General features: G+C 39.2%; 1 protein-coding gene across 1 annotated transcript in view; it reads right to left on the bottom strand.

Moving 5' to 3' along the window:
- The window catches only part of TSGA13 (testis specific 13), a 317,918-nt gene that overhangs the window by 159,886 nt on the left and 133,032 nt on the right, over positions 1 to 25,000 (bottom strand). Inside the window, exon 4 of the mRNA XM_044088660.1 lies at positions 7,236 to 7,442. Within this exon, the coding sequence (XP_043944595.1) occupies positions 7,236 to 7,442 (207 nt within the window). The remainder of the gene's footprint in view (positions 1 to 7,235; positions 7,443 to 25,000) is intronic.

Genomic DNA, 25,000 nt, shown 5'->3' on the forward strand with positions numbered 1-25,000 from the left:
CAAAATCCCATTCTCTCCTTATTTCTTGAACTTTGCTCCTGCTTCATTATCATCCTTTTCAACTTTAATTATAGCTTTCTGCTTGTGTTATGTATAGAAGCTTTAACTGTGTATCTCTAAAATATCCCTTCAAATCAGGCATCCTAAACAATTTTGTTTTAGCAGAAGGATCAGCTTATCCCACTTGACCCTTGCCCTCTTCCTCTCCTAGATAAAACCTTTCAACTCTTTATTTATTACTGTCTACAAATCCTCCTCAGGATGATAATAATATGCCTCATCTCTATATAAAATTAAAGGTCTAAAAACATTTTCACTGCTTCTGTCTTGCTATCCATATCCATAAAAAACAGCTTACAGTTTCTCAGTTTTTGCATTATCTTTTTAGTCTCGTCTCACATATCTTTAGCTTCCATACCAGAATCCTTTTTAACCCATTCTCCTAAATGCTTCATTTTATCATGTTCCCATAAATATGGGTATTGCTGAACTGATTCATGTGTAGGTACCCAGTTTACAGTTGTAGTCTTTCTTTCGTCTTCATTCATTTTATATTCCTGATTTTATCAGTTACAAAATAACACTGCAAAGAAAGCCAACTTTTCTTGATTACCACACCAATTCTATCCTTGAATTTCTGAGTCTTTTATTTTCTTTGCCAGTGGCTCTAAATATAACACAAATAAGAAAGGGGAAAGAGGACATCTCTGCCTAGTTCCAATGTTCAGACACAACATACCAGAGAGGAACCCTCCCACTTTAATTTTTGCTCTGATATATCCTCCTAATTTACCTTATTATTGTATCAGGGAATGCAAATGTTTCCATTGCCCTATTTATAAAATCTCAGCTAACTTTTTGAATGCATTCTCTACATTAAGACCCACCAACAACAGCATATTTTCTTACATTCTGCTTCCCTGTGGATCATTATTATTCTATTAATGGTGTGAAATGTTTGCCTCACCTCCACAAAATCACATCAATCCATATCTGTGAATTTTGGCAACACCTTTGCAATTCTTTAGGTATTATAAACATAAACACTTTATAATCATGGCTTAAAATTGAAATGGGCCTATATGAAGCTGGGTCTGATGGGTCTTTACTATCTTTAGGTCTTTAGGTATTACAGGCACCACTGGTTTCTTCCAGGATGTTGGGGCTTTCCCTCCTTTTAAAACACTGTTAAACAAAACCTTCCAGATCTTTATCACTTTCTTCCCTCTTAGCTTGCTTGTTTCATTATGTTGGTAGGTTTATCAAGTTGGCATTGCCTAAGAAAAGTACTATGGTGGTGAACTATGTCTTTGCAAATAATCAAAACCCTAGAGAGGAAAGATGCAGGCCATCCTCGGTGAAGCAGTATGGTCTGACCACCATATCCTCCCATGCTGGCAATATTTATTGGACCCCTTTTGAATGACACCGAAAACTAAGCCAATTATTGAAGCAAATTACTTTTTGCTCATATTGCAGCATCATCCTTGGAGAAGATAGAATGCTGCTCAGTGCTAGTCTCATACCTGCCTTGGACAAATACTCTGAGAACTCAGGCATGTCTGTCTTCATATAGTACAGGGAGGTACACCTTAAAATACTAATACTGGCATGAAACATGACAGGGTCATACTGGTACTTGTTCAAGGACTTGAATGCATGTCTAATTTAATGGATCCTGGCACCAGACAATCAACAAACCATCAATCTTTCCTTAATCAGCCTGTTAAGAGGCACATCTGTATGTTTTATAATGGAGTCACCTGTAACAAGAATGTTTGGTTAGGTCAATGCCTGCCTTACAGGCTCAGCATCTGTGACTTTGGGATTCCTTATGCTATATGAAGAGGTAGGCTTAACTTGCTGAGTGTGCTTTGTGCCTGAGTTGTGTTTTGGAGGTCTTTGAGGTTTAGACTCAGTAACTTCAACTCAACTCAGATACCCTAGATCAATAAGCAAGACAGTTTCCCAAGTAATGAACTGTAAAGAAGCCTGATAAGCTAGTTCAAAAGGAGACAATGTTTAATTTTCCAGCACAAAGTTAAAATCCCAAGTAAGTGTCATTTGATTATAAGGTAGTATTACATGTAAAAATACTTTCAGAAACTGACAAAGTTTGAGAAGAAATGAGAGGATCCATGGGGAGACATGGTAAAATGTCTGACAAATGAACCTAGATAGAGGAATAACATAGGCCAGAGGAAAAGTAACTCATACAAATATTATTACAGAAACCTTGAGTGGGACCTTGTTGTTCCTGTGGCACCACATAGAAAATCGTTTCCACTTACTAACTTAAGATTTGCTAGAATCAGGCTTTCTTGTCTCTTTTAGTACCTGCTGTATTTCCTCAGAAACAAAGTGCCTAAAATGTATCAAAACTGAATCATCCAGGCAGTAAGTTATTGTTGCTTCAGACTGGGGTGTATCAGACTCACCTTGTCTAGTATGAATAGTGCCAGTCTGTGATTAAGCTTGTGGTAATTACCTTTGGCCATTTCCATGAGAATGGAGAACCATTGCTGTATGGGTGAAATGGGATTCACCACAATAATCTTTGGAGTCCTTTGGTATTGTCAGGATGACCCTGGATAGCAGTGAACAGGGAAGAATGCATTGAAGAACATTCCTTTCTGAGAAAATGGAAAAGCATCCATTTTCCAGGTCTGTTTACAAAAAGTCCTGGAACAGAATTTGCTCAGTTGTTTGTTCTGAGAAACAAACATCTATTTGTGGTTTTTCCCACAAATGGATCAAATCCTGGAAGATCCCCTCACTCAGTTTCCTTCCATGAGCGTCTGTCCTGATCCTTCTCAGCTTGTCTGACACTATGTTTTGCTTTAATATAATCAAGGAAGCTTGGAGGATTAAACTGTGCTGAAATGCAGACCAGCCTGCACAGGGGACAAGACCTGGTGTCCCCTGTGGTGTTGTGTGTAATCATATACAAAGGTCCTGGGGACCACAGTTGATGAAGAGATTGTATAGGATGTATTTCAGTTAACATCTTGACACTATTGTGCTTTGGCCTGTCTTGTTTGTTCCAAATGCCCTCTTGTTTTACCCCTCTGAATACAACTCCTCATGCAAAATCTGATACATCTGTTGTCACAAATTAAGGGAGGGGTGTGAGAGAGGAAGGCAGACCTTGATTCAGGATAATTTGTTCTGTCCACTAAAAAATTTCTCTCTTCACAAAGGCCAAAATTGGAATTTGGAAATCTCATACGTGGCAATGCTGGGTAAAAACAGTTTTAAGAAACCATTTAATTTCCTTATGTGTAATCTGGCTAAATGGATCATGCGAATCACAGAACCCAGAGAACCCTAAGAATTTCTCTTGCTGAAGTCCAAGACTGATGAGACATCCATGAAAATTTCCAGATAGAGATCCATTGTGTTCTAGGTGAGGAATGCCTCTTGTGAACAAGAGTCCAGAAGGCATCCTAGAATAACAGTGCATTGAGAACAGATCAGATATAACTTTTGATTGTTGAACAGAAAGCCTAAGTCTACAAGGAGGTTTCTTACCCATGTAAGGGACTCCTGACCCCTGAAAAAAGACTGCAAGTCAACAAAATAAGGAAAATGTATATCATGCAGTCTGTAATGGCCACCACTGGAAATAGACACTTTGTAAACCCCCTTTGAACAGTAAATAATACAAGGAGCAATACAGAGAATTGATAATATGGCCCAGACATGGAAAATCTTAGAAATATTCTAAATTCTGTAACAATGGGAATGATGCTAAGTATCTTCAAAGTGTAGAGTTACTAAAATTCCTGAATAAGGGAAAAGATGTAACAGACTCTGCACAGTCAACATTTGGAACTTTGGAACCTATCAAACTGGTTGAGAAAAAAAAGATCTAGCACTTGTCTCAACTAAAATTCTTTCTTTAGTACCAGAAAAGTTCTGGAATAAAATCCTTTGCCTAACCGAGCTGGGACCACTGGTTCTATGCCCTCTGAGTAAGCATTTGTTGTTTGATGACTGAAGGAAACAATGCTGTCTGACTTGGGGGGTCAATTCCTAGAAAAGGAGGAAGGCTCTCCTAGTGCCAGTTGTAGCCCTCCTGTACCACCTTTAGAACCCATTTGTCGGTGACAATTTTTTGCCAAAAGAGGAAAGGAAGGGCCAGGCTGTGGAACGGATTTAAATTAGTGGCAGGGGGATGCTGTAATAGTCATTCACTGCTGGTGGACTGTCCCTTTTTCTTGAAGGTTTCTTCTTTTTTGTTAGATCATTCCTGCCACTTTTTTCAAACTCTGCTTGCCAGAAGATTGCTGAGATTGTTTGCTCTGTTTTCTGAAAAAAAAGATGCAGATGATTTTTAGGCCTTAGAAAAAAGAAGGGCTGAAAAATCATTGTAACTCCCTGAATAAGTTTTCCTCTTTCATCAAATTGTTTGAGGACTTGGTTAGCATATTCTGCAAAAAATACCTCATTCTCAATAGGAGAATCTAAGATTTCATATTTTACTTCTTCAATACATCTTTGAGTGCAAACCCAAGCAATACGCCTCCTAACAGTAGTAGTGGCAGATGCCCTGGAAACGGTCAGCACAATCATAAATACTTTTGAAAGCATGTTTAGTAACCTGAGAAACAGTGGAAACAGCATAAATAAGTCCACTTATCTGCAGATGGTAAAGAGGCAAAAAAGTCCCTGACACTGTCAAACCAAGTCAATGTATATTTCAACATATGAGCCTGATAGCTTAGAATTCTAAAGGATAATGTTGGGGAAGAATAAATTATATTACCAAATTTGTCAAATGCTTTCATATCTTTACCAGTTACCAGATGTTTGTTAGCTGGGCTAAAAATACCAATATCTCCAGGATCAACTATAGGATGAGAAAATAAATACTTGTAAGATATAAGGACTTTGTAAAGTCTGTCATCTTTCTTTTAGGGACTGAATGTTGCGTGATTGGCTTAGTATAGGCAAATTCAAATACATTATTCAAGGCTGGCAAAAGAGGAAGAAATGGTGTAGAGACTGGTACACACACTTGGATCATATCACAATATTTCTTTAAAGAGACAGGAAAATCCACTTGCTTCCATTGAAACAGATTATTACTTTGGAAATTGGAAACAGTTTCAGAGAAAGAAAATTCTGCTAAGGGAGATTCCAAAGAAGATGACATTGTGATCTGTAGTGAGAGTAGGGAACAGGTGGAGGAGACCCTGGAGAGATGGAGATATGCTCTAGAGAGAAGAGGAATTAAGGTCAGTAGGACTAAGACAGAATATATGTGTGTGAATGAGAGGGAGGATAGAGGAATGGTGAGGATGCAAGGAGTAGAGGTGGCGAAGGTGGATGAGGTTAAATACTTGGGGTCAATAGTTCAGAGTAACGGTGAGTGTGGAAGAGAGGTGAAGAAGAGCGTACAGGCAGGATGGAGTGGGTGGAGAAGAGTGTTAGGAGTGATTTGTGACAGACGAGTACCTGTAAGAGTGAAAGGGAAGGTCTACAAAAGGGTAGTGAGACCAGCTATGTTATATGGGTTGGAGACAGTGGCATTGACAAAAAGGCAGGAGTTTGAGCTGGATGTGGCAGAGTTAAAGATGTTAAGATTTGCACTGGGTATGACGAGGGTGGACAGGATTAGGAATAAGTATATTAGAGGGTCAGCCCAGGTTGGAAGGTTTGGAGACAAAGCCAGAGAGGCAAGATTACGTTGGTTTGGACATGTGCTGAGGAGGGATGCTAAGTATATTGGGAAAAAGATGCTAAGGATGAAACTACCAGGTAACAGGAAAAGAGGAAGGCCTAAGATAATGTTTATGGATATGGTGAGAGAGGACATGCAGGTGGTTGGTGTGACAGAGCAAGATGCAGAGGACAGGAAGAAATGGAAACAGGTGATCCGCTGTGGCGACCCCTAATGGGAACAGCCGAAAGAAGATGATGATTAAAAGCTTCTTCTGAGGGAAAAAAGAAAAAAAGTCTCTTACTGTACTCCATATGGTGCTAGCCTTCTTTCCTCACAAGACAGGTGTAGAGCATTACCCTGTAAGTAATAATTAGCCTTCTTAGTATCCAGGACTTTTACTTTACTGTAAATTAAGTTTTTCCTAGTTGTAACGGCAGAACTAGTACAGCTGCAGACCACAGAGAAGTAATAATCTCAGTTGTAAGTTAAACTGCAGCAACAGCTTTGACCCAAACCATCAGGTGATATTGACTACAGATAAATATGCCTGATGGAGCTAAAAATTCACAACAGATAAATTACACATGTTGGTATGATAGAGTCATATCCCATCTTATCCCCCACCTCTGGTACAAGCTTCTACTACGTCAAACAACATAGCATAAGTAAACCTATATAATTTGATGGGAAGTCTCAAATTCTTCCTGTATCTATCTTGTCTTGCTCTCCTTGAAGCTGGAGGTAACTTTTAAGAATGGGTCATTGGCTATTCTTGTAATGTCTCCAGACTGACTGCCTAGTACTTACCTTTGAACCTATGAACCTAACACATAAATCAGTCAGCTACCACTTTCAGAGATATCTTAAGAAGTATTGCCCTTGTAAGTGTCCTCTGTGGAATTCTTACTTTGACTGTGACAACAGGGAGAAGCCTTGCAAATGAAATCAATTTTGCTTCTCAGAATCTACAATGACACCAAAATAAAAATAAAAGAAATCTTGTTTCCTTAGTCATGACATCTCTCAACATTGTGCTGCTCTCCATGCACAGAAATTCAGGTATATAGTTCCTTTATCCCAGAAAGGTGAAAAATATCTCCTACATCTGTAAGCCCCCATGAAAAGATTCAGAATGAGCTCTAGGATTCCAGGCTGGAAGCTGACTTGAACAACAGCAGGCAACACACTTAATATGTCTGTTTCTGTATTTATACTCTTGAGAAGTGGACTTGTGGATAGAGGGGGGCAGGAATCCCAAAAGTTACCTTCTGAAAATTACAGTTCTGGTGATGTCACAAGCTTACAACAATTTTCATTAATATAAAGAAATAAATCACAACTTAAGTAAAATATGGAATATTAATGTTCTAAAATCTATTCTAAATATCAGCATTCATTAATAAAGATATGGCTTTATGTATTTAACTTTTCTATACTTTCAGGGAACTTCATGATCAGCACATGACACAGCAGACAGTAATCTGAGGATGCTTGCATCCTATCCTGCTCTAAACCATCTGCCCACAAACAGCATTTAATACCTCGGTATGTACATAAGACTTTTTACCTTTCCCTGTAACTCTTCAGGGACATAACGCATAGGACTGCTTTTCACTTCCCAATCATAAAGATCTGGGAGAGGGTTATTAGCAATTATTAGGGCTGTCTTGTTTTCATTTGTTTGCGATGCACGGTACATCAGTGCTAGACTGTTTTGAAAGTGGTGAAGCTGTTTCTGAAACTGATGGCAAGGTAATATTTCTGAATCAGGCACCTACAAAAAAAAAAGCAAACAGAGATTTGTTATCTTAAGTTTTTTATTATTTTTCTTTGCTACAAACTTTAGAGTACAGATAAGATGCAGTGCCTCATTTAGACCTCACAATGGTCTTTGAACCACATTGTAAATAATGTATTTGCCTCTGGTAAACATGCAAATACCCAAATAACTGGTCCTAGTGACTTCTTCTGCCAAAGACTGCTCAAAATAATCTTCATAAATTTGTAATAATTTAAAGTAATATAAAATGCTTTATTTCAAACATAAATATGTCCATGCCATTGAGTCAATAATATTTCTTCTGTTATGTTTTATGCCTTACTGAGGCAATTTGTACTTTCTACATGTCCCATTCCTCCAGTTAGAGTCTGGTCCACAACTATATTACTTTTCAACAAAGTAGCTTCACACGATTAACACTGTCATTTGCCTTTTCTAGATTCACATTATTTTTTATTTTGGTTCATAAACTATTTGTCCAAAATGTGCCACAACTTAAATCAGTCCTATAAAAAGCCCTTCATGGTTAAGTCTTTGGATCATTGCTTTTCACCAAATTTCTACACACTCTTCCTCACCATCCTCTAAAGGCTAGGGCACCTTGGTCCTCAAACAAGATACTTCTCCTGTACTCATGAGACACCATTACAGTTCTGCAAACTCTGCAAAATAGCATGAGCTTATGTCAGCACTGATGACACAGAGCAATAAACTCCAAACTATGACTCAGGTGAACTAAGTTCAATTAGAAATTCAACTGTCTATTGGAGTTGGCATGGGGGTAGAGAAATGACATTGCTTAGCTGGCTCAACTCTCTTTGAAGGAGTGGGTGTGAAGGACATGTGTGAAGAGCACAGTCTCATATTATAGGCCCCACTGGAGAATATGGCAGCATTGGCTTTGAGATGGCATGGCAGTATTGAAAGTTTAAGTTACTTGTGAAAGCAAGTGACATCACCTCACTGATGCCCATTGTGTATCCAACCATGAACAGGTTGCCTGATATATGCAGTGGAGGGCAGAGCTTTAAAGCAGAAGACCTGACCATCCTCATGGATGCCAGCCTTAGTCATGGTCTGCTCAGCCTTGGACCCCAATGAATAAATGAGTCATAGAACTGTCAACAAAGGAGGAATGGATAATTCAGAAGAGTGGTCAAGAAGAGGAGTTTGATGGTCAGAAGAAGAATCAGGGCAAAAAGTAAATTAATTAATAAATACAATTTAAAACAATCTTCAAATTCCTAGAGACTTGGCTTGAACTCAGCTAAACAAAGGCAATTTCCTCCTCATACATAAATCTCTGAACAACAATAATGCATTCATACTCAGCTCACTATGGTAAGTCAAAAGAAATGACATTTAATCTCAGCTTTACGTTTTTACAAATTAAAAGCAATCCTGCACCAGATGTAAACTACAAATAAAATATTGACAAGACCAAAATAGTCTGAGTACAAATGAGTTGCCTCAAGAATTTTCCCATACATTAGGGTAGGATACAATATACTAACTCAGTGCATGTACCTACCCTATTGCTTGGATACATTCCATACACAGGAATAAATTCTTATTCAAAGAATTCAATAGCAAATGCCTGTGGCAGTAATTCATGCTTTCCTTCTTGATCCAGTCATTTCACTCTTTCCTAAAACTGGCTTGAGGTAGACCACAAACTTCCCACTGTGCAACTAGTGCTGTCTCATGTCCTGTAAATCAGTAAGCACTTTCTTTGCAACAAGCCTACCTATATCTTGTTTTTATCCAGCAGCTGCAAATTAGCTATTCTAAGAACATGCAGCAAAGAACTAGAGGTCACATGTCTACCATTTGGTATGCCCTGTCCATGTCATTATGCATCAAGCTTGTTCCTCATCTCTAACTTGTTTCAAGACAGCCCTCCCTGCAAGCACACTTCAGAACAAACAGAATTTGTAACTGTTGAGTTTCTTAAACAACTACTCTGCCTTCACATCACTTTAATTTACTTTAAAGCCTATCCTCTTAGCATTGACATAATCCTCATGGCAGCATAACTCGCTTCCAACTTCCTTTCTGTCCAAATTCCTATCCCCATTTTATTCTCCATCCCTTCTTCAGCTTTTTTGTCATGCCTCAGCCAAACAACATAACTTCCTGGATCCTTTTAATGCTATATTTTCATTTTGTCAGTCATTTCCTATGATCATAACAGTCTCCCCCTTATTAGTATCATTCCCCTTCCCCTACACTGCAGGAATTTCAGGATCAGACTAATTTACTCTCACTAAATGTTACTGTCACAGCAATGTCTACCCTTGTTAATAGTACTGAATACCAGATACAAATCATATAGTTACATGTTGTGCATGTCATACTGATGTAATTCAGTTCATCCCACAGCAATGACTATTTCCTGAATGGTATCTCTATCGTGAGTTAACATCTCTTGTCAGTTTTTATTAATTACTGTTACCTTTACTTTTGTCATCTACTTCCTGTGTCATATGATCACTACCTATCTTGTGTTTCCACTATACAATGAGTAATTTTCATTGTTGTCAACTATTTTATAAATGGTACTCTATTATTTATATTATTATAGTGATCCTGTATAACTTTTCTCCCTACAACTCTTTTAAAAAACGGCTTTGACTGAGTACAGAGATAGGGCCTTAAGGCAATCTGCTGTAGGACAGGATATTCATTCCATGGATTCTCCTGGTGAAGATCCTTTGCGGGCAATCCAGCTGTTGCAAGTGCCTGGTCAGGTACATGAAAGGTGGCAATGTACTCAATGATGGGTCTAATAAGGGCTGAGTAGGGTAGTACTATAACTTCCTTGGACCAGGATGCCATACCCTTGCTTAAGAGTTGGGTGACATAGAATGATTTTCTTACTATCTTGGATACTTCCTGGTCGAAGGTCAGATTGCTGTCTACATATGTTTCCAAATCCCCAACTACCAGGTCAAATCTTAAGGGTGTTTTAATGAAGGAGTAATTAGCTTGGGTGGACAAATTCCCAAAGGGCACTATAATGCATTTCTTCATGTTGTTTTAATCCATAGCTTTGGCAACAATCATTTGTTTATGTTAGACCCTCTTGTGGGATGCAGGTATGGTGGGGAGGAATCTATGACAGCTACCAATTTACAGTCATCTGCAAACTTGGTGAGCCACAGGCCTTTGACATTAGCCTTGACTTCCAAAAAATAGATGTCAAACAGGATCAGGTCCAACACAGGGCCCTGTGGTAATCTACTGGAGACCAGTCTCCTAGTGGAGGTGTTCTCACCGACCTGACTTCTTCGGTCCTATCTGTGAGCCAGCCAGCAATCCAGTGAGTTATGTAGGGATTTATGCCTAGTTTTGAGATTTTGTCAATAATACCTGAGTGGGGTATTGCATCAAATACCCTGGTTAGGTTAAGGTAGGTGGTATGCGCTGTTTTCCCTTCATCAACAGCCTTTGTGACCATCTTGAAGAAGTCTACCAGATTGAGTAGGTATTACCTTCACACAGCCAAAATGGGATGGGCCCAGTGTCTGTAGGTTGTCAATGCCCTTGTTAATCATTTCCATGACAATTCTTTCCATGGCATTGCATATTAGATTTGTCAGACTGATAGGTCTATACTTCCCAGGGTCAGTTGATGGTCCATCCTTATGAAGAGGGATGACAGTTGCAGCCCTCCATTCATCTGGCATGTAACCTGTTTTCAGGCTGTAGTTGAACAATGCCTCAAGCAGTCCTACTAGGTCATGTGCTTGTCTGTTTAGGCGGCAGCCAAGGATATTGTTGGGACCCACTGAAACAATGTTTTTGGCCTTAGCTAGTGCCACCAGCACCTACTCCCTGTTGATAGTCGGGAGTGGGTATGCTAGAAGGAACTTCACAGAGGCAGACAGTAAATTTGCTATGTGACCCTGGTCAGTGAGGGTTGTACCATTTATGACCAGTTGTGCACACTGCTGAGTGTTACTTTTAAGGTTCCTGACATAGCTGAAGAAGGCCTTGTGATTGTCCTTAGCCTGGGAAGCTGTTACGTTGATCAAAAATGGCATCAAGAATACTCTTGGGCTTTAAGGGAAAACAGAGAATTCTTTTATTAGTTTTATTTCATTTAGTTATGTCTAAAATAATTTATGCTTAGCAGAGCAATAGGAAGTGACTATGATTAAAAAAGTTGACTTCAAATGTGCTTAGTCCAAAAAGGAGATGCAGTGTAAACTTCTAAATTCTGCAGCGCTTTCATATTCAATCTTCATCAGCTCTGCCTACATCACGTCCAAACAACAGTCAGTCATGAAAAAGACTTACCAATAAAGTTTCTTGTTGGATTATAAAGCCTTTTAAAAGGAGAGGAAATAAACAATTTTTCTAAGCCCTCTTAAACTCCATCGTGAAAGCTGCAAGTGAAAAATGGCAAGTGGTTGTTACAGGAAGGGACCCTGCAGACTAGGGAGCTATTCTGCCTTTGCTGCATGCTGGTGGTTCACTGGATAAGTTTACCAAGTCTTAAAAAACATAGAATCCTAAAAAACTTGTGCAACATGGATTTAGTAGTGGATGCTGCCTAGTTTTGAAAACATGGCACACTGAGTAATTATTTGTAGCATGGATTGACCCTGTGTGGTGCTGGGTGACAGCGGGTATCAAATGTGTAAGACTACTGGAACCAAAAAGCTAGGGAATACTGTCTTACTGTAACAGTTATCTTTCATAAAAGTATATTACATTGAAAAAAAATATATTATTTTAGGCAGAATAGATTGGCCACATGGTGGGAGTATTGTAGAGGGTGAGTCAGATTGTCGAACCGGCTATAGTTTAAATTAAGAGACTGTGAGGGGATGGGGGTGTTTTGAATAAAATCAGTTCTTTAAGAGTGGTCATGGAGGAAGTCAAGCTTGCTGCTTGTGCAGGTGTTCTGATAATTGAGGCTGCAAGCCCAAGGAAGGATCCTTTTCGGGGGAGTAGAAATGCCAATCTGTGCAGCATTAGAGGCCAAACGTGAGGAGTTTGCCTAGCCATTTGTGGCTAAAATACCCTCCATTAAATTTTACTTTGAGAAACTCTTAATGGTATGGATCATTCAGCTTAATATGCAGTTCTAAAAAAATGTTTATAATTATAAAGGGACATGTATTGAGCATTCCTGGTTAGTTTATTCTGAGCCACTGCTGGTGAATAGATTGGGTATATACACATACTTGTACATGACATGTTTTCAGAGAGATCCATAATGTCTCTTTTTATATAATCCAGTGAGGTGTGTCTCAGGTCATTTATACCCACATGGATCATGACAGAGTCATATTGGTACTTGTGCTGTGCTGACTTGAGTGCATGTATGATATTGCAGATTCTAGCTCCTGATAGGCAACTAACAGGTTCATAGGTGTTTACTAGGCTATCGACCACAAGGGCCTTTTTAAGCCTAGCCATGCATCCCAAATCCCTGACAAGTTCTGAAACCCTGGACAAGTGTAAGCATGGGCCTGGGAGATGAACCATTCACAGATTACCTGTTTGCATCAGAGGCATAGGTGCCAAACCAGGGATGAATTTCCAGTTTCCCATCCAATTGTCCAGGTTGCATCAGAGGCATAGGTGCCAAACCAGGGATGAATTTCCAGTTTCCCATCCAATTGTCCAGGTTGCACCTGAATTGGATTTGGGAGGAACTCTGCCTCATATGGATGGGGATCCTGTTCCATAGACGGGGCAGTCTCTGGGATACACACCTATCTCTCCAGCAGGTCCTAGCTATATCACAGGCAAGGTTTAAGTCCTTACAATGGGCAACTCTGGTACTGTTTGTTTTGTGGATGTGCAGGAGATCCATCAGAGTAGGGGTCCGTCAATGCCCTGTATGCCAGGGACAAATCTCCCTTCAAAAGCCTGTAGGAGACAGAATACAGGGCTAGGGCTAGGGTTATATTTTCCTTTTGCAGCCTGCTGAGAGCAGCATCTGTGAGTCATACAATACAATTCCCTATGATAAGAGTACTAGGTAAAGTGTTTTCTTGTCTTATGGGCTTTGTTCTTAGGAGATCATTGGGAGTAGGCCTGTGTGATGTCAGGCTTTGATTTTGGTGATGATAGCTGTTGCCATTTGACAGCTTTGGTGGTCTTTGAGATTTGGGAAGGTTCCTTTTAAGTGCCTCAGCATAATAAAGTCTATGTGAAAACTATGTTAGAAGGATGCCGTGTGTGTGTGTTCTTGACAACCTTGGCTCTAAGCAAGATTTTTGCCTCCAAGGAAGCTATGTATGTACATCACATAATGTGTTAGCTTCTTTAAGAATTAAAAGTTTGTCTGAGTACATAAGACAGTTACTACATTTTTTCAGGATGACCACATGTACCAAGCTGGCCACAGAGACATTAGGAAATTGCATATCCATGTTGTCTGGACCTGTGTTATGGTTGGACTATTATAGTTTAGGGATTTGGTTTTACAGGGATCACCTGAGTGATGTCTAGGATTTAGGCTAGATGTTACAGGTAGTACTCTGATCTGGCATTAGTGCTGCTCGACATACTAACTAGCTGCCCTAAGCTTAGCTTCACACAAAGCCTATCTGTGTTACAGGTTAAAATCCTAAATACTAGCCTTATAAGCAAATTTTACAAACTAAGCATTTGCTAGAACAGCATTGCATAAAAACGCCTAATTTATAGCAGACAGAAAAGAGCTGAAAACTAATTCCAGTGCCCTCTGGTTAATAAATGACTACACTTTAAACTCCCTGGAGTGCTTCCCAATTCAGAGAGACCAGGTAAACACCTTCTACCACAAGACAAATGATCCTGGTATTTTTTTAATGCAAAAGCACAGCAAAAGTATCTTTCAAGTGTAGATTAACACCAAACAACTGAGTCCCTAAAAAGCCCTCTGGCTGATGAAACAATCTCACTTTAAGCCTCCTAGTGTGCTTCTCAACTTGGACAGATGATTCTACCTTTCTACTGCCACTAGAATTGCAGTCCCAGTGTTCTTAATGTAAAAATGCACTTTGATTAGCCAAATGTGAAATGGTACCAACTAACTGCAAGAAGTAATTATCACTTTAAACACTCCTGTGTGTTTCCCAACTCAGACAGACTAGGTTACCTTTCTACTGTCACTAGAATTGCAGGCCCAGTATTCTTAAAGTAAAACACACTTTAGCTAGCCAAAAGTGAAAAGGTATTACAAACAAATTAAACAACTAGCTACAACAATTAATTCTTACTTAAGCCTACCTGTGTGGATACCAACTGAGACAGACTAGGTTACCTTTCTACTGCCACTAGAACTGCAGTCCAAGTCTTCTTAATGTAAAAACACACTTTAGATAGCCAAAAGTGAATATATACCAGAAATAAATATAGCAACTAGCTACAAGTAATTACAGGGTGATTCAATGGCACAGACAAGCCAGCAACGAGGAACACACACACACACACACACACACACACACACACACACACACACACACACACACACACACACACACACACACACACACACAAACACACGCACACACACAGGAGTGGCCGCAATATTACTGCATTTTTCCAACATAAATTACACATTTTAAACTGTGTAAATCTCAACATATCCCCTATGTCTGGTAATTAGACATAAATGGCAGGTCTTCTGTGATAAGTCATCACTAAGGGCTGTCCTTCATCATGATCAGCAGCAGGAACCACTAAAACAAGGAATACAAATATTACTGCATGTTTCCAATATAAATTACACTTTTAAACTGTATAAATCTCAACATCTTCCCTATGTTTGGTAATAAGACATAAATGGCAGGTCTTCTGTGATAAGTCATCACTAAGGCCTGTCCTTCATCATGATTATCAGCAGGAACCACTACACAAAGTATTACCTTAGCAGCCAATGACAGATCACCTTGAACCCACCCAACCTATGCATGTGCCCAAGGTAATCACTGCAGCACCAAAAGTGAGGTTCATCTGCAGTAAATGAGCCAGGAACCATATTCTACAGAGTATTCACAGAGGCTGGGATGGGGGGGAGGAGAAATATGTTAACAATGGTGTCATAAACCTGACTGATAAAAATGGCTATGACTTTGACAAGGCTGCTCTGTGGTCTAAGATGTTATGTGACAGAGCTTCTTCCCTGCTTGGACACTGAAAAAGCTTCACTCCAAAAGGCACTGAACCTCCCCCAGATCCCTAGCAAAGCATGAACCTCCCCATATAGCTCCTTCATATAAGTGTCAACCTCCTATAGGCACTTGGACATCCTCCCAGGACCTCTAAGTGCTGTGGCTCCAGATGGATCTGCTCTATCTCCTCACAGAAGGGTTAGATTGCCAACTCTACAGTAGCCCCTACCTACTGCTACACTGCCACAAGGACCTCTTTGTGAGCTGCTTACTGGTGTATTTGCTGCATGCTCTCCCTCTGATCTGAAAGACTTGAGTAGATAAACTACAACCAGTACCAAAATATATATCCTGTATGAATGTAAACAATACACTAGTTACATATGTAGCAGTTGAGCAACAGCCCAATAATTTTATATGACCACAGCATGCAGATATGCCTGAGCATGTTTACATGACAGGAGGCTAAGTTCAACAAAAGACATGACCTTTTTATTTAGGAAAAAAATTTGCATAGAAAAGCATAGTTGTATGACCATGACCATTATACAAGATAGTAATATCTTGTATGGAACCTGCCAGCGAACATCAAAGTATTTCAACCTTTAAACCCAATTGACACATCAGTAACATTTTGTTCTTGTAACATTAACCATTCATGACATCCAACACAATTCGGACAGAATTATGTAAATGTAGTATGTGGCCTGGCACTGTAAATATGTGTGAGGGAAAATCTGCTGTATTGCCAGATTTTGGAGCACAGTGCACCGTTTATATCATCTAATCAAACAATGTTTAAAACTGTATGGCATTTATATGTGAATTACATGATAGCTACACAATATCCAGGAGACACAGCAACAGCATGCAACATAAAACTATGGTAGGTAATTGATGTGCAATACAAACAACATATGAAAAGGATGAAACACCCGCAACCCGGTACCAAGTAATAAAACTCCAGACATTTAATGCAAAAACTTTAAAACCAAAACTAATTTTTTTAAAAACAATCTTCTTTGTAATAAAGAACAATAAGTGCTTTCATCCTGATACTTTCAAGACTTCTTCAGATGACATTAAATAACTTTACTAAAGTTTAAATAATCCACAAATCACTGCATCACATGACCAAGAACCAATCACTGTTTCTCCAGCCAGCAACGCCTTCCTCAAACTGGGAAATGTTATACCACTCATTAATCCTTCTTTAAAATCAGTATTCCCTTTGGTTTTCACCTTAATAAAGATTTTAGTTTTAAAAGACTAGAAATAGAGGTATTATTGCTTATACCTGGCCAACTATCAGCTTGAAATATCAGTTACCAGTAAAGCTCTCATTTTTCAAGTTGTAAATGCCACAGTGTATTTTAGAATTTTTGGATCACTTTTTCCATTTTGCAAGTCCTCCATAATTTGAGAGGTGGTCCATGGCAGTTTTTAATACTTAGTACTGGGAAGGATGAAGTGGTGATGACTGTACCCAAGGGTGAGAGAGTGGTGATTGGAGCAGATTTCAATGGGCATGTTGGTGAAGGGAACAGAGGGGATGAGGAAGTGATGGGTAGGTATGGTATTAAACAAAGGAATGCAGAAGGTCAGATGGTAGTGGATTTTGTGAAAAGGAAGGACATGGCTATGGTGAATACGTATTTTAACAAGAGGAAGGAGCATAGGGTGACATACAAGAGGTGGATTATATCTTATGTAGGAGGGCCAGTTTGAAGGAGATTGGAGACTGTAAAGTGGTGACCGGGAAAAGTGTAGTTAGGCAGCATAGGATGGTGGTTTGTAAAATGACGTTGGTGATCAAGAAGAGGAGGAGGAGTGTGAGGGCAGCACCAAGGATCAAATGGTGGAAATTGAAAAAGGGTAATTGTGAGGTGGAGTTCAGGGAAGAGTTAAGACAGGCACTGGGTGGCAGTGAAGAGTTACCAAATAGCTGGGTAACTACAGCAGAGCTAGTAAGGGAGACAGCTAGAAAGGTGCTTGGTATGACATCTGGACAGAGGAAGGACGACAAAGAGACATAGTGGTGGAATGAGGAAGTACAGGAGCGTATACAGAGAAAGAGGTTGGCAAAGAAGAAGTGGGATTGTCGGAGAGATGAAGAAAGTAGACAGGAGTATAAGGAGATGAGGTGCATGGCAAAGGGAGAGGTGGCAAAGGCTAAGGATAAGGCATATGAAGAGTTGTATGAAAGGTTGGACACTAAGAAGGGAGAAAAGGACCTGTACCGATTGGCTAGACAGAGGGACCGAGCTAGGAAAGATGTGCAGCAGGCAAAGGTGATAAAGGATAATGAGGGAAACATACTTACAAGTGAAGAGGGTGTGTTGAGCAGATGGAAAGAGTACTTTGAGGGGCTGATGAATAAAGAAAATGAGAGGGAGAGAAGGTTGGATGATGTGGGGATAGTGAATCATGGAGTGCAATGGATTAGCAAGGAGGAAGTAAGGATAGCTATGAAGAGGATGAAAAATGGAAAGGCAGTTGGTCCAGATGACATACCTGTGGAAGCATGGAGGTGATTAGGTGAAATGGCAGTGAAGTTTTTAACCAGATTGTTTAATGAAATTTTGGAAAGTGAGAGGATGCCTGAGGTATAGAGAAAAAGTGTTTTGGTACCAGTTTTTAAGAATAAGGGTGATGTGCAGAGCTGCAGTAACTACAAAGGGATTAAATTGATTAGTCACAGCATGAAGTTATGGGAAAGAGTAGTTGAAGGTTAAGAAGGGACATGATGATTAGTGATCAGCAGTATGGTTTCATGCTGGGAAAGAGCACTACAGATGCGATGTTTGCTCGGAGAGAGTTGACAGAGAAGGTCAGAAGGAGTTGCATTGTGTTTTTGTAGACTTAGAGAAAGCATATGACAGGGTGCCTAGGGCGGAGTTGTGGTATTGTATGAGGAAGTCGGGAGTGTCAGAGAAGTATGTAAGAGTGGTACAGGATGTGTACGAGGGTAGTGCAACAGCAGTGAGGTCTACAGTGGGAGTGATGGATGCGTTTAAAGTGGAGGTGGGATTACATCAAGGATCAGCTCTGAGCCCTTTCTTATTTGCAATGGTGATGGACAGGTTGACAGATGAGATCAGACAGGAGTCCCCGTGGACTATAATCTTTGCAGATGACATTGTGATCTGTAGTCAGAGTAGGGAACAGGTGGAGGAGACCCTGGAGAGATGGAGATATGCTCTAGAGAGAAGAGGAATGAAGGTCAGCAGGACTAAGACAGAATATATGTGTGTGACTGAGAGGGAAGATAGAGGAATGGTGAGGATGCAAGGAGTAGAGGTGGCGAAGGTAGATGAGTTTAAATACTTGGGATCAATAGTTCAGAGTACTGGTGAGTGTGGAAGAGAGGTGAAGAAGAGAGTACAGGCAGGATGGAGTGAGTGGAGAAGAGTGTCAGGAGTGATTTGTGACAGACGAGTACCAGTAAGAGTGAAAGGGAAGGTCTACAAGAGGGTAGTGAGACCAGCTATGTTATATGGGTTGGAGACAGTGACATTGACAAAAAGGCAGGAGTTAGAGCTGGATGTGGCAGAGTTAAAGATGTTAAGATTTGCACTGGGTGTGACGAGGATGGACAGGATTAAAAATAAGTATATTGGAGGGTCAGCCCAGGTTGGAAGGTTTGGAGACAAAGCCAGAGAGGCAAGATTACATTGGTTTGGACATGTGCTGAGAAGAGATGCTGATTATATTGCGAAAAAGATGCTAATGATGAAGTTACCAGGTAATAGGAAAAGAGGAAGGCCTAAGATAAGGTTTATGGATGTGGTGAGAGCGGACATGCACGTGGTTGGTGTGACAGAGCAAGATGCAGAGGCCAGGAAGAAATGGAAACAGATGATCTGCTGTGGCGACCCCTAACGGGAACAGCCAAAAGAAGATGATGAGTACTGGGAAGCTGGTGTTTTGCACTTTGGCCACGTTTTTTTTTTTTCATGTATGGAGGCATAACTACATAAGCCAAAAACAAACTGTCTACACAGGCACACACGTGTGCACATATGCATGCACACACACACACACACACACACACACACACACACACACACACACACACACACATAAACACATGACAAATTATTTTGGAGAAAGATCATACATGCATTGTAGGACTGGATATGGTATGGTTAATCCAGCTGAGATTAACTGAGAGGGATCATTCCGTGTAAAATCAAAAAAAAAAAAAATTAAAAATAAATCCTTGTGTTGCACAGTCTTGGGGTAGCTTAAGAAGATTCATGGAAATGGCAGTTTACTTACTCACAACTTGATTAAGCTATGCTTACTGTGACAATACAGTATTACAAGAAAACTGTCATGTATACTGTCAGCACACAATTGAACCATATGAGGTCAAGAACATGAGGCAGATCCTGGGTATATACAATAATGGAACATATTTTGAAAAGAAATGACAGTACATAAACCCAAGTTATACATATAGGCTAAAAGCCCTGTCCCTCTACTCAGTCTCAGACAGACTGCTCAGAGGTGACCTGTGTCTGGCATGCAAGGCTGTCTCAGACTCAGCCTTGACAGAGTTGCTGTATATCCATAAGTCAAACTCCACTCACGCAACCCACACGCAAGGTCTCAACCTGGTCTGTGACATTAATTGAACTTGTTGGCAGGATAGATTTGTGTCCCAATGACTCCTCCATCTGTGGAATAGACTTCCTCTCCATGTCAAGCAGAGTACCTCACTAGCCCTCTTTAAGAGGAACCTGCACGATTGGATGGGAAACAGAAAATATACCCATGGGATCTCACCTGTGTCCCTGCTGGACAGGCAAAACAGATGCTGACTTTGTGAAAACATGGGTGAAATTCTTGGCTAGGCTTATAAGAGCCTCTGGGCCAATAGCCTAGTATCGTCCTATTAAACTATGTACCAATTTAACTGGTTATACTCGTCAGACCTAGAAATAAGCATAGTCTGATTGTCAGCAATTCCTTCTTCCCATTTAGATTCTTTAATGTTATAAATTCCTACCGCAACAACTTCTCACTGGCCTTTTTCTCTGGCTCTAAACTGCTGCTGCTGTCATTTACAACTTACACATGCACAGGCAAAAGAGAAATGCAAAGGTGCAACAACTATAGAGAAGGCTTCATGGGAATTGTAGCTTTTGAAGTTCCATGTATTTATGTCCATAAATTATATGTCCTTACCTATGAACCTATGAACTGCAACTAAGCAGCTAAATACTTGATCTCTGATTTGGTGGATATTAGAATTTTTGTCTTGCCACTGTCCTTTGAACATCACAAACTTTTATGGATACCAAAATACTTTTTTTACAAACTTTACAGGTATGCCAAATTTTGGATCGTTTTTACAACCTGTCCATAAATCTATAGATGGTTGGCAATCCAGACAGGAAGCACAGCTCACATGGTTGCAAGGAGACAATGGATGAGCAGGGTGTCTGTAATTATATTACTAACACCAGATAAGCAACTGTTCACTAACATGGCACCAAACATGTCCCTCTCTGATGTTGTGCATGGCACTGATATAAGTGTTCCTAGAGATCAGGTTCTTCTTATAAGTAATTGTGCTTCTATGTCTGTCTAATGGGGAAAACTCAGGTGGTTTTAGGTCATTCTCAGATGAATATCATATTGTGACTGCAATGAGAGTTCATCCTTCTTTTACCTAGAATGGGATCAACTCATCAGTCACAGCACAGATGCCGCATGTAATACTGTCAGGTATGGTTCACATTGGTTCACTTTCGTAGGAGTATGCATTTCTGTGTCTGACAATGTGTTTTTCATTTAGAGATCAGTACATCAAGCAGAATCACTGTGTCACAGCAGACACATCTCATATTACTGATGACTCACAGGTAGAATGTGAGCCCGGAGTCAGCACCTGTGGGTTTGTTTCTTTTGCTCCCTATAGGTCTGATAATGCCAGAGTTCATATGTTCTTAGCAACTATACCAACAAGAAGACTATCAAAGTGCTCAGGCACATAACCTAATGTAGGTGGGAAGTTAACAGTATTCCCCTTTAAGCAGATTTCCCCCACATATCCCAGGTGAAAATTTGTGACCGCCCATCCACCCAGCCATTCATGCAGAATGGTTTTAAAGGTTGCCAGGTAAGTTCACTGTTTGATATATAAAGGCAGCCTATTTCAGGAATGGGCAGTACCTGTCACACCAGCTTGTATTCTTGATATGCTGGCATAGATTTTGGTTTTTAGAGTGGGTATTTGCTTTGTCATCAGTTCTGTTTACATTATTGTTCAAAGAGCATGAGGTTATTCATAGTATAGAAGGCTAAATTGTGAAAATCCCTTATTAGTCTACATAACACTGAGCAGATAGAGATAGGGTTTTAGTTTTTTAAAGTTTTTAAGTGTACTTGAATCTGAAATCATTGTTTATTTATTTATTTATTTTGAGGAAACATTTAGAAGGATTAGTGAGGTCTTAGCTTTCTAGTGTACGAGGAACATTCTTCACTGTTCCTCATTGAAAGGTTCTGTCACGCATTCCGTTTTAAGAATTTTTTAATCTGATATCCACGGTAAGTAATACTAAATTGTATTAATTCATCATGGGAACCCTTTATGAGCATAAATTAAAACCTATAACTATCCTGTGCTCTTCCTAGTTGAAGTCGTTAATAAGCTGTTAGTAAGGGTTTCACATTTTTCCCATTTGTTCCACATTAGGAGAGGTAGTGCTCCACCTTTTGGAGTCAGAAGGTTGAGGGTTCCGACTGTGAGGTACACACAAAAGGAAATACTGACTTCAATGATGGACCTAATAAGTTAAGAATGAGGAAGCACTATAACTCCTGTGGACATAAAGAGATACCACAAAAGTTAAGGATTTTCTAATCTAATTATGGGCAAGATTGTTTTACTAACAGCTGGGCCAACAGTCGTTGCCATCCCAAGTTTTTGCACTGGCAAATAGCTTATTTTCTTTGAATTCAATTGACCTTGAAACCATAACTCTCAAACTTTTAGAGCAAGAAATCTGGACAAAACCACAAATAATGGGGAGACAGGGGCCCCAAAACAGGGAAATTTTTTTAAAATATTGCTCTTACAAATGTATACAGTTGATAGAATAACAGGTTTTGCATCAACTTGAATTTTCTGAAGGGTATGAAGTCGGAAACTCAATTGTCTGCCATTATTTTCTGACTTCAGTCCTCAATGATTTACCAATGATTTGCCAGAAAAATATAATTTTATGAGAATTAGACCAAAAATATGTGGCAAAAATTTGGACATTCTGGGAAAATCTGGACAGTTGAGAAGTATGCTGAAACTTATTATGCAAAGATACAGGGTTATAGTGACCTTGTTGTATGGTAGGAAGAGGTATGGGGCTTTTCCCTGGCTAAAACCAGACTTCTCTATGTAATTTGCTTTTAAAAGGACTATATTTTACCTTTGTTAAGTAAATTAGCTCTATTGTACCAGATGCCATTCATTAATGTTTTTTGGTTTGATGCTTTTAATTTTTTTGCATATCTCAAACACACTGGTGTCATAAAACTGATAACAAGTCAGTCTTCCCTGAAAAGAGGCTATTAGCCTAGTGGGATTAATCCAGTTGACAAAGGAAAAAATAAATAAATAAAAACAAGATACATTATTACCATCACCACTACTGTCAAGACTTAGTTGCACTAAGTAAGAAACTAAATCCCATTTCCACTAATGACTGTGTTATAGACACAGCTTCTCCTTAGCCTGAATTTGCTTGTATGACCTTCTTCTGAGAAATATTACCAGATCACTGATCACAATTTACTCACTACTGAGGTATATACTTCAGAGGACAACATGACCTGTAGTTCTGTGTCATTCCACAAGCTTGATATGTAGCTGCTGCATTGTGAAATATGCAGAGCTCCCTTTCAGTGGTCTCCAGTGCTGTGGCAATCTCTCCTCCTACCTGGACCTGCTGCAGCTGAATGTGCTTAATCAATCTATTGTTGCCTGAATAACCTATAGCAAAGGTATATTCCTTGTCATAATAGAAATTTAGTCATTGTACACATCATGTGTTCTCACTTCCACTTTTTTATTTACTACTATTTATATAACCTAATACCAGTTTATAATATATTATCTCTCCCCAGTTTTTACTGTTTGATTACACTGCAAGTTTTCTCAAAATATTTTGGCAAAAGTGCACTGCACAAAGAAGTGCATTTGAGTTTCTTTGCTTAAATCACATACAGTCATAAGACTCCTTAATACACTTGAAATTTTTACACTGTTGTGTTTGGTTCCTTAAAATAGTGCATCTTTGTTTTCAATAACCTGTTATAATTTTTTCTGCCTATAGATTTCTTCCTGTAAACAAACTTCTCACTCTTTTTTTGTTGTTGTTTTAAAAACAATACATCACAACAATTTATTTTATTGAAGCAGTATAACAAATAATAACATGATTATAATATCTGTAAATAATACAAATAAGACTTTTTATATAATTCTTAAATTAATAAAAATGTCTTTTTACTACGGTCTGTCAGAAAAAATCAGTGGGAATTGGTATGAAATATTTTATGGTAAAGACTTAAAACAACAAAGTGTGCCTTGCTGGAATAAAGTGCTCGCACACACTCTAATAAACTGAAATCTATACCAAAAACAAGGGTGACGTGTGTGAGCACAGCAGATCAAAAAACCAGAGTTCCTTCTTTAGATAAGAATCTTTAATCCACAATAACCACGATGGACAAACAGTGCTGCAGCTGATGAGCGCTTTCACTCACTTAATGAGCTTCCTCAGATCTAAATGCTGCTTCCCATAATGCTCATATATATAGTCAACAAAAACAATTAACTGTTAATTGACAGATAGAAATGTATACATGTGCCATCATAAAACCATATTTGTTTACACATATAAATAAAATCATCTAATGTCATTATAAATGCTATAAAGATGTAAAACACATATGTATGCATCTATATACTTATTAAAAAGATTAAATAAGATAAAAACATATAAATTTAAACAAACCATGCAACATTGTGATTCATCTGAAGAATTATTTAAAACATATGTAAAAACATATATTGGAGACATGGCACCCTATACTATCTGTGTCTAATATTTATATTCCTTCTTTTTTTAAGGGCTGGTTTTATTGAAGCCCTTTCATTAAGACCGGATCCCCTATCTGCCCTCAATCTAGTGATCCATTTACTTTCCCTATCTTCTGTATGGTTTCTTATATCTCCACCTCTGAAACAAGGTTCAACCATCTCTAATACCCTGAACAGGAAAGTGTGTGTGTTCCCTAGTTCCACTACATGTTTACCCAATGCATTCTTGGTATTACCTTTCCTCATGTGATACGTGTGTTCACGTATCCTTTCCTTCAACTGTCGGTTAGTCTTGCCCACATAAAATGCGTTGCATATTT

Source organism: Protopterus annectens, chromosome 11.part0 (assembly GCF_019279795.1).
Source record: "Protopterus annectens isolate FY-2018-M chromosome 11.part0, PAN1.0, whole genome shotgun sequence".
In the NCBI taxonomy this organism is placed as follows: Eukaryota; Metazoa; Chordata; order Ceratodontiformes; family Protopteridae; genus Protopterus; species Protopterus annectens.